Source organism: Poromitra crassiceps (assembly GCF_964638095.1).
Source record: "Poromitra crassiceps genome assembly, chromosome: 13".
Lineage (NCBI taxonomy): Eukaryota > Metazoa > Chordata > Actinopteri > Beryciformes > Melamphaidae > Poromitra > Poromitra crassiceps.
In genome coordinates, this window is record NC_139644.1 from 3,202,444 (window position 1) to 3,217,443 (window position 15,000).

General features: G+C 44.1%; 1 protein-coding gene across 1 annotated transcript in view; it reads left to right on the forward strand.

Moving 5' to 3' along the window:
* The window catches only part of rbfox1 (RNA binding fox-1 homolog 1), a gene marked incomplete at both ends in the record, with an annotated part of 83,727 nt that overhangs the window by 15,856 nt on the left and 52,871 nt on the right, over window positions 1-15,000 (forward strand). Inside the window, 3 exons of the mRNA XM_083649125.1 lie at window positions 3,012-3,287; window positions 9,109-9,255; window positions 12,973-13,026. Of these exons, the coding sequence (XP_083505251.1) occupies window positions 3,012-3,287; window positions 9,109-9,255; window positions 12,973-13,026 (477 nt within the window). The remainder of the gene's footprint in view (window positions 1-3,011; window positions 3,288-9,108; window positions 9,256-12,972; window positions 13,027-15,000) is intronic.

The following is a 15,000-nucleotide window of genomic DNA, read 5'->3' on the forward strand; positions in this document are numbered from 1 at the left end:
TCGCTACTACGGATTGGATGGTTTAGTGAGGACCTCGGATCGGCCCCGCCGGGGTCGGTCACGGCCCTGGCGGAGCGCAGAGAACAGCAGGCCCGTATCTAGAGTGAGGTTACTGGGTGGGCAATTGAAAATTTTGGGGGGCAATGAAAATAGCCATACCAAAAACAAACTTGCCAAAAATGTGCCTAACTTTGGAACATTATTGCCGACAAGCTAGTATGCCATACAGTAGCTGGTACCAGGTCAATTTTTAGCCTGTTACATCTTTGGCAGTAGGTTGCCCAAAGGTTCTCGGTTTGGGGATGGGGATTAAGTTGCATTATATTCTAACACTAAACTGTTCCACTAGGTGTCCACATTGTGCTGTGGGTAACCTAAGTATGAACTTTCACTCAGGGGACAGGCCAATGTTTACAAAACTCCTATTATTAAAACTATTTGCAAACTAACTATGTACATACAAACTAACTGACAAACTAACTATTTACAAAACTGTTATTATATTCACAAGACTTTTAGTCTTAAAAGTGAAAAGAAAACAACTTTGAAAGCAGATTGATTTACCATAAAACTTAAAAACATCCTTTATCCATAATTTCAATAATCAACTCCATAACAGTTATTTTCATTGGATGACCTTATTTCTCAAATCCAATTAAAGACTAGTGCAGTGAGACTTAACCATAGCTAAAAACGATTTGCCATTTAGCCTTCAAACCTATATTTACAAGTCTTATTCAAACTCAAACTGAAATTAAAACTTTGAAAGCAGATTAACTTCGTTACCCTAAAAAATAAATAACAATCCTTCATCCATAGTTTAAAATAATCAACTTCATAATATTCTTTTCATTCGATGAGCTTATTTCTCAAATCAAATTAAAGCTATAACTACAACTGTTAGGTGCCCTAAACTAACTAACCCAGTGGTCTCCAACCTTCGGTTCGCGACCCTAAGTGGGGTCGCCTGGAATTCAAAAAGGGTCGCCTGAGATTTTAAAAAAAAAATATATTTTTTTTTTGGGGTGGGCAAGATTAATTTTTGGGTGGGCATATCCCACCCCTGACCCCCTCTAGATCCGGCCCTGCCGAGAAGACATTCAAACTTGACTATCTAGAGCAGGGGTTCCCAACCTTTTTTGTGCCGTGGACCGGTAGATAGATGGGAAAAAAACTTGCGGACGGACGGTTGTCAATTTGAAAATTTTAATAATATATATATAATATATATTTTTTTATAAACATAGGCTATAATATTATAGGCTGTGTGGTAGTTGAAAGTTTCAAGTTGACGTTTATTTATGTTTGTAGTTTGTAAAAAAAAGAAATGGCAACCGCTGATCTAGAGGAAGTAAAAGTCGTAACAAGGTTTCCATAGGTGAACCTGCGGAAGGATCATTACCGGTGTCGCCCCGCGGGGCAAGCGCCTGTCGCTTAGGGTCTCACCCAGTGCAGAGGGGTAACTCTCTGCATCACCCTGGTTCCATCCGTCATGTCTCTCTCGCCCCCCGGGGTGAGGCTGCGTGGCGGCAGGCGCGCGTTGAACATTTCTGACTCTGGATGGCCGATCCGACCGGACGCTGCGGTCCCTCCTAGGGCACTCGTCCCCGTGGCCTGTCTCGACGTCTCCAGGGGTGCGTGGAGCGGCGGGCTTGACACGGGGCGTCTTGGGCTGGGGCTGTCTGGTGCTACCGGGCGCCATCCAAACTCGGAACCACAAAACCAAGTGCGGTACGGGGAGCACGGCTCCGGCTCCTCTGCCGTGCGCCTCCGGGTGCGCGTCCAACTCGTACTCCCCTTCCGGGGGAGACGGGGGGCTTAATGCGCTTCCTCCCCGCTCCGTCCCATGCGTGGGGCTTGCGGATGGAGTCGCCCGGAGGTCCTGTCATCTTAACCAACCCTTCTCTTCTGAGAGTGGCAACACACACAAAAACAAAAATGTGACAACTCTTAGCGGTGGATCAGTCGGCTCGTGCGTCGATGAAGAACGCAGCTAGCTGCGAGAACTAATGTGAATTGCAGGACACATTGATCATCGACACTTCGAACGCACCTTGCGGCCCCGGGTTCCTCCCGGGGCTACGCCTGTCTGAGGGTCGCTTTGCAATCAATCGGAGACCCCGCGTCTCCGCGGCTGGGGCTGTCGCAGGCATCCGCTGCCTTCGTCCCCCTAAGTGCAGACTGGGAAAGCGTGAACGTGGGACGGCCCCCGCCCCCCCTCCGTACCTCCGGGGAAGGGGCGCCAGTAGGGCCCGCATAAGTCGGGCGCGGCTGCCGGTGGACGCAAGTCTCCGCGCTGCCCGCGTTACGCGACTGCCCTGTCTGGTCGTCTGGAGCTGGTACCTCAGAGGGTAAGGGACGGCTGGCCCCGGCACGCCTACCCGACAATCTGAGCCCGCGAGTCTCTGCCAGACAGAGCCGCACCAACCCCCACTTTGACTACGACCTCAGATCAGATGAGACAACCCGCTGAATTTAAAACACGACTAGTTTTTTGTGTGTTATCGCATAGAAGCTGTGTTACATTCACACTTGTGTGTGTGTGTGTGTGTGTGTTTCCATTCATTTCAGCACCTTCTTGTTGTTCTAAAAATAATTCCTTCCACCAATAGCTAACGTTCTCCAATAGACGAATCATGCAATCGATGCACTTGACTAGAATTCCTAGACCATGCTCAGTTTTTTTCTGTTGTTTTTATTTGTATAAGATGTCTTATACTGCTACATCTCCATGAAATACTGCTTCTATAGGCACTTTATTTTGGGCACTTTAATTGCCCTGCACTTTAAATCTGAGCCAGATGATTCGGGCCTATCCACAAGTTTATTTGTCTCTTTTATTCTTTTACTCTTTTATACACATTTGTATATTTTGTCAGTGTGATTTGTTATGTATGTTTTATGTTTTTCAGCTCCTTGGATTCAATTCTAATGTACTTTCTACTGCAAATGGTAAATAAACAGACTCTTTTAACTAACGGGTGCTGGTGTTTCTGGGTTTGTCCACACAGGGTAACCAGGACGCCCCGCCTCCCACGGACCCATCCATGGCCCAGTCGTACCGGTCTGCCCAGTTCGCCCCCACGCCCCAGAATGCCATCCCGGCTGAGTTCACCACTTCACACCCCCACCCCCATTCACACTCGCACCCCCACCCCCATCCACAACACCCAGGGGTGCAGGCCTCCGTCAGTGAGCACCCGCTCAGCATGTACCCCCCCTCCCAGAGCCACAGCGAGCCCATTGCCAATGACTCAGCAGTCCAGACAATCCCCGGCACAGCCACAGTAAGTTGAGGATGGCTGGGTTTCAGAGAGTAACACCTATCTGTGCTTATCTGTGCTTTAAGTGTATTATTATCCTTTTCAAATCTTAGTGGAAAGTACTAAGAAGCTGTTAGATGTTTGATTGTTGCAATTGGATTGGAACTTTTCCATGCCCATGTTGTGAAGGGATTTTGCTAAGGAAAGTTACTAGAAACAAATAAAAAAAATGACATCAAAATGACTGCTTATATGTGCGGGTTTCAAATGCATGTGTTAAATGATAATAATAGGCCATACTTTCAGATTGCCTTTACCGTTTTTTTTACAGCTCGTCAGGTCAGCCAGAATAAAATGGAAGCCTCCGGTTAGAACATTTGGTTTGGGGGAGTAGCACTGAACAATGGCCGGGAGCTATGGAGGTGTAGGACTGAACCATGGTCTGAAGGTATGGATGTGTAGGACTGGACCATGGTCTGGGGGTATGGGGGCCTAGGACTAGACCATGGGCTGGAGGTATGGGGGTGTAGGACTGGACCATGGTCTGGAGATATGGGAGCATAGGACTAGACCATGGTCTGGAGGTATATGGGGGTATGGATGTGTAGGACTGGACCATGGGCTGGAGGTATGGGGGTATGTATGTGTAGGACTAGACCATGGTCTTTGAAAAACCACGGTTTTTCAAAGACAGAAAAGTGGATTTTATGCAACAATTTGGAAGAGGCCAGGAAATGTATTTAAAAGAAGAGGATGTTGGGCATCGGATAGCGTCTTCACTTCACGTTTTTGGCTCAGGTAAGGTTTGGCTTTTTATACCTAGACGTGAAAGCGGCAGATTGTTTGATGGGAAATGCGTTGACGTTAGCCGGGCACTAATGCTCAGTAGGAGCGAGAAGCGCCTGGCTAGCGGGGTAAACGTTACACTATCTATGAGGTCTCGACACTGCGGTGCAGCGGCCTGCTGCGCCCTGCCGCGGCCTCCCGGAGTAATTAGGGTGAATTCCCCCCTCCCTTTTTCACCAGTAGCTGCAGTGCGCAAAAGAGCCGCCAGGTGGCACATGTGAGCAGTCTCTACAGGGGGAAGTCACCCAAACCAGACCGTGGTTTCTGCTCTCTGTCTACTGACTTTGACAGCCTGTGCCAGTGCCGTTGCAGTTTATCCATACCAAAGGATGGAGTAAACATTTCCAACTTTGAAGCACCTCAAAGACAGACATCGTGACTTGTAACGTTACAAGAATTCAAGGTGAGTGAGTTTCAATTCATGTTAAGGTTAATGTAAATTGACGTGTTTCACAATTTCACAAATAGTTTTAGTTTGAGAAGGCTGGCTTTGCTACGTTTGGCAAAATGAGCAGAGTTGAACGGACAAAACATCAAGTTCCTATGAAGTTGATCTTCATGGATGATGCCGAATTGTCAAGAAGAGTATATCTACATATCACAACTTTTATCTGGTGTTTCTAGAGTTGAGTTTTTACAGAGAGTAGTAGGCTACTGTTGATATGCTATATTTCTTAAAGGGGCTTTGGCGTAGCGTGGCCATATTCCCCTCTATCTTGAGAGGAGAGAGAGAGAGGGGAAAATCGCTGCGCTAACTGATATGTTAAAGTGAGTTAGCTAGCGTGGTTTTCCCTCTCTGTTTTGTCACCACTTTCACACTAGAAGAGGTAAGGTGAGCGCTTTTTAGGTGGTCAAACTGTGTTTAATGCAGTTTAATGCTTGTTAACATTCAGAAGGTTTGTGATGGTGACAAAGCTGTTAAAATGGTCCGCCTGCTACAGTGGTAGACGGATCAATATGCGTGCCTTACCGCAAGCTGTGTATTGACGCGCGGCGGCATTAAAACTAATTTAGGTGTAGTTGCACCGTTGACCACCAGGTGTCATCTGTGAGCATCCTTGAGATTAAGTGTTGCAGGTGAATGTGACACAGTAGGGCGCGCCGGGAAGAAAACAAAAGGTAAGTACGCCAGCTAAATAGGCCCCAATATAGCGTTAAAATAAAATAAAAATGTAGGCTATCATGCAAAAAGTAGCCTGTAATGTTAATTTTGATTTCGGACCGTCTGAATATGTTTTATTTATAGAGAGCGAGGCGAACCAACAACAAGCAGAGAAAGAGAAACGGAGATCTGACAGCAGCGAGAAAAAGGGAGCTGGATATATCATTTTTCAAAATGATTTACTGTACATGGACTGCGGGCGCTATTAGAAAAGGGTGATGGATTTGTCTTGTCAGCTGACATTTGGACAAATAGGAGAGGGCACAGCTTCCTGGGCATCGTGGCCAGTTTCATTGACGGGACGTTCAAGGGGCACACCGTTCTGTTAGGCTGTGATCACATACAGGGTCACCATACCGCTGATCGCATTTACCAAAAGTATGAAAGTGTGCTGAAGAATTGGAAAGTAGGCTAAAAGTGGGAAAAAATATGGCCTATATTAACAAAAAAAATCAGTTCTCAGTGACTGGCAGTCGCTTGCGCCATCTGTGCTGTGGCCTTAACTCTAGCCGCCCTGAGCTCCTCTGTTCTCCGTCTCAGTGTCGACGCGTCACCGTCACCAACCAAGCCCAAAATGTTTAATTTCGAATTCCTTTAAGTTTATAAGATCGTGTGGTGGGCTTGTGTTGTTGAAATCCCTGAAGTTCGTTAATACATGCTTAATTCATTTAAGATAATTGCATAATTCGTTTTGTATTTATTTTACACAGCAATATCTACTGGTTAATTTTACCAGGCTAATTTATTTTTTATTTTTGTGTGTGAAATGATGAAGGTTTTCCCAATGTCCCACTAGGGTTGTGTTTTTGCAAATAGAAAGTGCTCTTGTTAGGAAACACCTTAGTTTTGTTACAACAATTCCTGAAGTTCGATACATGCTTAATTCGTTTATTTAGGATAATTGCATAATTAGTTTTGTAGTCTATTTATTTTACACAGCAATATCTACTGGTAAATTTTTACCAGGCTACTTTATTTTTTATTTTGTGTGTGAGAAATGATGAAGGTTTTCTACTACTGTGTCAGTGTGTGTGATTCGATTAAATCTTATGACGCGATAAGATCTGGGCCCAGTTGCACAAAGCACCTTAGGTTAAGATTTCCCTTAGAGTCAGAGTTAAGGTGTCCTTAAAATTGAATCGGCTGCACAAAACACCCTTAAATCTTGTGCTTATGTTTTCTGCTAGCTTTCGGCAGGGAATTGGCGAAACTGCTAATAGCAGCTAACAGATATGCTAACGTTAGCTGACAGGCTTTTATGTGTCACTTGACTTGAACAGGCATGCAGATTAAACCAAAACAGTAAATGTCCCAATCATTCATCTCTCTCTCTCTCTCTCTCTCTGGACTGTTTTTATTTTTAAGTGCTCTGCCTTTGTGTTGTTTTTCTATGTGATTTTTAAGCTCTTGCACCCAAATTGGGGCGGCTTTAGCTCAGGAGGTAGAGCGGGTAGGCCAATGACGCAAGGGTTGGCGGTTCGATCCCCGCTCCCTCCCAGCTGCTGTCGTTGTGTCCTTGGGCAAGACACTTAACCCTCCTTGCCTCGTATGATTGGTATGAATGTAGACATGAATGATGGTGGTCAGAGGGGCCGTTGAGCGCCGATGTGTGGCTGCCATGCTTTCGAACCACCGGTACGAATGGTGTGAACGAATAATGATTCTGTGAAGCGCTTTGAGCACTTGGAAAGGCGCTATATAAATCCAATCATTATTATTATTATTATTATTATAAATTCCAATGTGGGCTCTACTGTAAATGCTAAAAATTTACAGTAGACATCACTGACTCTGATGTGTGACTTTCTTTTTTCTTCTCCAGGATGACCCGCTGTCTTCCCTTGCTGCCGACCAGTGAGACAATGGGGCCAGGTGAGCTTGAGATATTTAATTTAATATATCTTAAAAAATTTAAATATCTTTCTTTGTGTCTAATATAGGATACTACTAGGCCCGCTTTTCACTAGAACAAGCTTTTCACTAGAACAAGCTTTTCACTAGAACAAGCTTTTCACTAGAACAAGCTTTTCACTAGAACAAGCTTTTCACTAGAACAAGCTTTTCACTAGAACAACGCTCGCTATTTGAGCAGAAAGTGACGGTCATTTCCTAGTTGATATGATGTGAGAGTGTGGCATGTGTTACTTACTGTGGTTTGCTCTGTCTCTTCAAATCCTGCCTACGCTCCACCGTCCAAGCCTGTTGCCGTGCTGGGACCAAGACCGAGGGGGGCGAGACCGAGACCAGACGCCAGAGCATTTTCAAGATCGTGACTCTAATGATAAACTTTAGACCATTGCTCTGCTAACAATGAAACAAATCATTATTTAGAAATGGTAGTAAAATACAAATGGCTGTATACTCATTGACAGAAAGGCTCAACAGTGTGAATGAATGAAATGTAAAAACACATTACTGCTGCTAAACAAACTGCAGTCACTGTAAATGACACAGTATGTAATAACCTGTATGATGATACAATTATGATATGTATGTGGGAGTATGCTGTTAATTAACACAAACATTAGTCTATAGTGGTTATTTTGAAACAACCATTATTATTGTTATTATTGTTGTATGTTCCAGTCAGGCAGAACTCCTGGTCCAGGCACTGGTCATCTCTCACCTGGACTACTGCAATGTTCTTCTGGCTGGGCTTCCTGCTGCGGCCATCCGACCGCTTCAGCTCATTCAGAACACTGCAGCCCGTCTGGTATTCAACCAACCTAAATTATCTCATGTCACTCCCTACAGGGCAGTCCACATGTCAGCCCCTTCCTATCTGCAATCTATAGTCAGGTTCCAAACCTCTCATCGCTCCCTCCGCTCCTCCACCCGTCCAGATCGCCTCGCTCCTCCACCGCTACATGGGCTCAAAAGTCGCCCGTCCCGATCGCGACTCTTCTCGTCCCTGGCCCCTCAATGGTGGAATGAGCTCCCCCCTTTGGTCAGAACGGCCGAATCACTGCCAATCTTTCGGCGGAGACTAAAAACTCACCTTTTCAGGCTACACCTGGGCCCTTCTTGAACTAACATCTTTTAATACAAAATAAAAAAAAACTACTAATGCTACATGTTACTTATTCCTTCTCTAACTACTTCCTACATGGTGCTAGTCTATCAAAAATATCTTAGCTGTTATTGATTGTGTTGCATAGTGGTTTTCTGTACTGTTGACAAATTGTGATATTGTAAGTCGCTTTGGACAAAAGCGTCTGCTAAATGACGTAATGTAATGTAATGTAATGTAATAAAAATGTGTTGCAAAAATGTTGTAAACATCTTTATCTTTATGTTTAAAATTTCAAAACATCTTTAACCTTCTTGTGCAGACAATAGAGTGGAAGCGCTGCTGGGTCTCTGCAGTGATCACTTACAGGTGCTCTTTTGATATTTCAGGTGTACTGTGCTTATTCCATCTTGTGAAGGACTCTGCATGACTGATATCTTGGTCAAATGTAAAAAATGCAAGTTGCCTTCAAAAACAATCCAAGGCACACTGTAGGTTGCAATAATTAAAATGCCTTTATTTTACATGGCAAAGATTTTTTTTTGAATGACCAACGTGTTGCGACCACACTGTAGGTCTTCATCAGGGTCAGGGTCATCAGGGATTACATGTGTAACACAATTTAACTTAAACCAACTCAACTCTCAATAACTGTCAAACTAAATTAAAAACTGTTTACACTTTTCAGATATGTGTGAGATCAGGTGCAAAGTGAATCAGCATTGTTTTTCAGTGGAGTGTCCCTTTAACTTCACTGATGCTGATCACTGTTTTCATGGTCTTATATTCAAGTTCCAACTGTCTCCTTCCTTGCCTGTGTTTTGCAGCAGACAGATGAAGCGGCCCAGACAGATAGACACCCTCTGACACAGCCGGTCTCTGAAAGCACAGACAGCAAGGCCCAGCCCAAACGGCTCCACGTCTCCAATATCCCCTTCAGGTTCAGGGACCCAGACCTCAGGCAAATGTTTGGTGTAAGTCTGTCATACCTGAAGACATCAAGTCCATTCAGCTCAAATGTGTTTCAACGTTTCAAACAACCATGCAATTCAAAGTGGTTTACAATCATGCTTAAAGCCCCCTCCAGTCAGTTTGTCTACCTGATTCTGTGCCAAAGATCTAACATTGATAAGAACATTCAATGTAATGTTACTGGCCTGCATGCCTGTGTTAGCCTAACGTTAGCACATTAGCAAGTTATCCCCTCTCCTGCTCTCTCCTCTTGCTCCTTCCCCACCTCCTATACTCTCCAACATTTCCCATTCCCTCCCCACCCCATTACTCTCTCACATTCCCCCTGCTCTCCTCCCTTCTCCTGCTCTCTCCTCTGCTTTCTCCTATATTTCTATATGTTCTATATTTATCTATCAATTGTTCAAAGTGTTATCTTTATTCTGTAATTTGCTACTGTTGTGTCAGCTAGAATTAGCTAGACATATTCTCTGTGAAGCCCTCTGAGACATGCTTGTGAATTAGGGCTATATAAATAAACTTGACTTGACTTGACTTATCTTGGCACACTGGAACTGTAAATATGGACGTGTGATGAGTAATAATGAACAGCGATAACACGTATCATTGTTCGTTTCTTCAAGGCACAACAGACACTGGACACCAGACCTGAAGACACTAATGGCTCATTTCCACCACATATAACAGCACAGTACAGCTCTACTCGACCTGGTCTTACTCGTCTCTACTTGATATAGACTCTGTTTCCATAGAAAGTTTACTCGCCTCCGCCCACACCTGGTCGTCATAGCGAGCACATATCTGCCCTCCGCCCATAGCCGAAGTAGGCTATAACGTATAACGTTAAAATTAAATCCATACACAGAACTTTTAAACTGTTTATGAAATACTGGTGCCTGTAAATGACCTACAGTGTACATGGGCAAATGTGACAATCGGCCAGGAGAATGGATATCACTTTGTTGTTACTCAAACTCACATGCATGCACTGCGCGGGGGACGGGAGTTACGCTACAGGGAGAAGGGAAGCCTCTACCCTGGCGGCCTTTCACCAGGCAAGACCGCGGCTTCACTAAACCCCCACCTCCGGCCTAGCGGAGCCAACTACACAACTACAAAGGGCTTCCCGAGGAGCGGACTTTTTCTTTCTCAAAACCACCGTCATGTTAAAGCTGAGCAAGGAGATCGATTTTATTTCACCAGAGCCGAAGGCAGCAACACAAAAAGACTGATGGAAATAACATTAACAGAAGAGAAGGTAAAATCCACTAAACTGGTATCCAACATTGACAGTCAGTAGATACAGTAAACACGATTCTGCCTAACTAATCAGTCGTCTGCAGTGTTTTCAAGTCACCCTATGGTACCGGGTTCACAGCGCTGGAACCTCAACAAAGCAGGGACCAAAACTAGCACGACTCAACCCCGACTCAACCCGGGCTGTCCACGTTTTTGATCATTGGAATGAGACAAAAAAGCGAGACAAGCTGGGCGGGGCCGCGCTGATACCAGCGGTGGAAATGGGCCATAAGATGCTAACATTATAGGAGACGCAACATGCACAATGCTCTCATGAAAGTGTGAATACAGTTTAAAGTGTCGTGACATTAATCTTTGTGCACATGGCTTATTATAAGTTACTCTTCTGCTCTCTTGAGATGTATAATATTTAGTACATATTACTGGTGATCCGTTAGTTGTTGTTAACCTGGGATCATGGAAATGAGATCAGCTAAATGCTGAGACACTTTGTAGAGCTAAAACTATCAGCGTTAGCTAGCATCAGCTAATGCTAATTTAATTAGCTGGATGGAATAAACCGGCGGGTGCTTGTCAATGGCGTCACACACCAGCCCAAAGCCCAGCCGTAGCTCCGGCTGATTGGTTCGACCGGAGCAGAGTCGGCGGTTTCAGCCACTCAGTTAAGCCCAGCATGATATCAAGATGGATTCTGGTGCAAAATCTCATCAAGAGATCTCGTGAGAGAATCCAGCTGGCTTGCAAGGTTATAGCTGCAAGTCACACTATTGGTTTATTATCAACAACTGGCCAACATATTTCAAAGCTGATGGGCTTATTGGAAAGAGCATGACTCGAACCGGTTCACAGTTAACTCAAATTGGTCCTTCAGTGGCGTTTTTGAGCCCAGCGAAGTGGTTACAGCATTAGGCAGTGGGTAATCTCTCAAGACAGTCTTTCGACTTGCATCGAAAATCTGTCGGCAGGCTCCGTCAAAAGGTGTGTAACAGCGCTCGCACGCATGCTGCGCTTTACCCGATCAAAATGAAGTGAACGTGACCGGTTTGTAGTCAAAACGTACCATTTCCAGCATGTAGCAAGTTGCTACTTGCTGCTAGCAACGAGCTAGAGTTGTTATTGTTGTTTCATAGCGGCGGATGATTTGAGAGCGACACGCAGGGAGCGGAAAAGAAATCCATAAATGGTCAGAGCCGGTCGGTTGGAGCCAATGGCAGAACTTGCAGGGAGCGGAAAGGGATTTTCTTCCGCTGCCGACCGCGCCTGTTGCACCACATTGAATGTGCACATTGAAACGGGGCTGCCCCCAGAGGTTAGAGAAAAACAATGTTTTTTTTGTTTAACCGCTGGGTTCCCAGATTGGGCAGTGGGTTTATCTAACATAGCTAACAGCTAGCTAGCTATTTAACATACTAGCTCGTCCTCACGCAGAATTGAATTAACAGGATGTATCACTACAGCGTTCATTGAGTAATAGGCCTACGTCATGATTCCATTTTAGCAACAATTTAGGCTTCTTTTTTTTTTACTTGAGCGCAAAATTAAGTTATTTGTCAAAAAAATCGCTTGAGGAACAGTTTCTTCCCGCAGGCCACGAGACTCCTTAACATACACAAATAGTGTAGTAGCCGTACTGTACCGCACTGTTAGCTGCTACCATAACGTATGTCTAATGTTTAATTGTATGTTTAATAAGGAATATGCTGTTTGCACCTGTATGTCAAATACGCCAAATTTAAAACGCAGAGTTTAATTGTATGTTTAATAAGGAATATGCTATTTGCACCTGTATGTCAAATACGCCGAATTTAAAATGTTTAAGCACGTCTAAAGTATGCACATGACATGTGCACCTATGTGCAGTGAATATGCCACTGTCTCTGACTTGTCTTATCACTATACTGCCTTATTGCTTGTTGTGTCTCTTGTTGTTTTTGCACTCATATGCCCTGTTATATTTGTACTATGTTGTAAACGGAGTCCACAGCACAAGAATTTCACACGTGATACTTGTACCATGGAGTGACAATAAAAATCTTGAATCTTGAATCTTGAAAAAAGTATTTTGCGAACAGTGTGGCTAATCACCACTGTCAGGGTATGACTCAGAAACATGTGAAATGTCTTAAAAATGACTAAATACACTGGAGGGGGGCTTTAGAAAATCAAAGAGACAATATTGTTAGGTGATAAAAAGAAGATCTGGTGACATTATTGATATGAGCTACAATATTTAAGTCTTCAATTAAGTATTTTAAAGATACAAATCCTCCATAGTCTTACATTATGTTCAACAACTCAGCTCTAAAATGTTTGGTATGTTCTTGAATTCAGCACCACAATCCATCAAAATGTCCCAGTAGCACGATTCAATACACATGTTGATTTGAAATGATGCTGCCATTTAACTCATGAATTGTAACAGAAGTACAAAGCTGTTTCTCTCTTTTGTTTCTTTACAGCAATTTGGCAAAATCGTAGATGTGGAAATCATTTTCAACGAGCGCGGCTCTAAGGTAGCCTACATGTTCTTTCTGTTTCTACTGAGCATGCCTATGGATTGTGCTTTTTGCCTCTGTCACTGTTTCTAACCTGTCTGGTCCAGAAGTATCCATCAAATCTGTTTTCTATTGAAGAGATACAGAGTTTTTGGTGTCATAATAGGCTCCATGCTAACACTTTAGCGTGCACTATCTTGAGTGATAGGCTCCATGCTAACACTTTAGCGTACATGATGTTGAGTAATAGGCTCCATGCTAACACTTTAGCGTACACGATGTTGATTGATAGGCTCCATGCTAACACTTTAGCGTACACGATGTTGAGTAATAGGCTCCATGCTAACACTTTAGCGTACATGATGTTGAGTGATATGCTCCATGCTAACACTTTAGCGTACATGATGTTGAGTAATAGGCTCCATGCTAACACTTTAGCGTACATGATGTTGAGTAATAGGCTCCATGCTAACACTTTAGCGTACACGATGTTGAGTGATATGCTCCATGCTAACACTTTAGCATACATGATGTTGAGTGATAGGCTCCATGCTAACACTTTAGCATGCACTATCTTGAGTGATAGGCTCCATGCTAACACTTTAGCATACACGATGTTGAGTGATAGGCTCCATGCTAACACTTTAGCATGCACTATCTTGAGTGATAGGATACATGCTAACACTTTAGCATGCACTATCTTGAGTGATAGGCTCCATGCTAACACTTTAGCGTGCACTATCTTGAGTGATAGGCTCGATGCTAACACTTTAGCATGCACTATCTTGAGTGATAGGCTCCATGCTAACACTTTAGCATACACGATGTTGAGTGATAGGCTCCATGCTAACACTTTAGCGTACACTATGTTGAGTAATAGGCTCCAGAATGTTGAGTGATAGGCCCTAGAATCCCCCCCTTCCCCCGTGTGCAAAGGAGGGAACTTTTTTCTGATTTGTCCCCAATTGTAGTTGGCCAATTTCCCCTTCCCTGCTGCCCCGGTCGCTGCTCCACCCTCTGCCGATCTGGGGAGAGCCGATACTAGCACCATGCTTCCTCCGGCACATGCGCAGTTGCCAGCCGCTTCTTTTCACCTGACAGGGGGAGCTTCACCGGCAGGACGTAGCACCTGCCCCGACTGACCAGAGGAGGCGCTAGTGCGAGGAGGGCATGTTTTGCTGCCAATATTTGACATACTGTATCCCAGGCTCTGATAACCCCCTGCCCCCCCCCCAAAAAAGAACAAACAAACAAACAAACAAACAAACAAACAACAGGCAACCACATACTGTACCTATTTCAAGCATTTAACCAAAATCCCCATACAAAAATCCCATTACTTTTTAGACTTGAGAAACAGGAAGTGGATGAAACAGGAAGTGGATTACTTCTAGGTTGGACTATATGAATACGTCGATACTCTATGAGGATCAATTTGATTCTGTTCCATTAAAACATGTCGAATTTGGTATGGGTAGGCTGAAGTACAGAACACTATACATCCATGCTTTATGGGTAGGCTGAAGTACAGTACACTATACGTCCATGCTTTATGGGTAGGCTGAAGTACAGAACACTGTACGTCCATGCTTTATGGGTAGGCTGAAGTACAGAACACTATACATCCATGCTTTATGGGTAGGCTGAAGTACAGTACACTATACGTCCATGCTTTATGGGTAGGCTGAAGTACAGTACACTATACGTCCATGCTTTATGGGTAGGCTGAAGTACAGTACACTATACGTCCATGCTTTATGGGTAGGCTGAAGTACAGTACACTATACGTCCATGCTTTATGGGTAGGTTGAAGTACAGTACACTATACGTCCATGCTTTATGGGTAGGCTGAAGTACAGTACACTATACGTCCATGCTTTATGGGTAGGCTGAAGTACAGTACACTATACGTCCATGCGCCAGAACACATTTTGATACCACTCAAGGTGGCAAAATCTAGTATCCTTTATTCAAATTTGCCACCTTGAGACC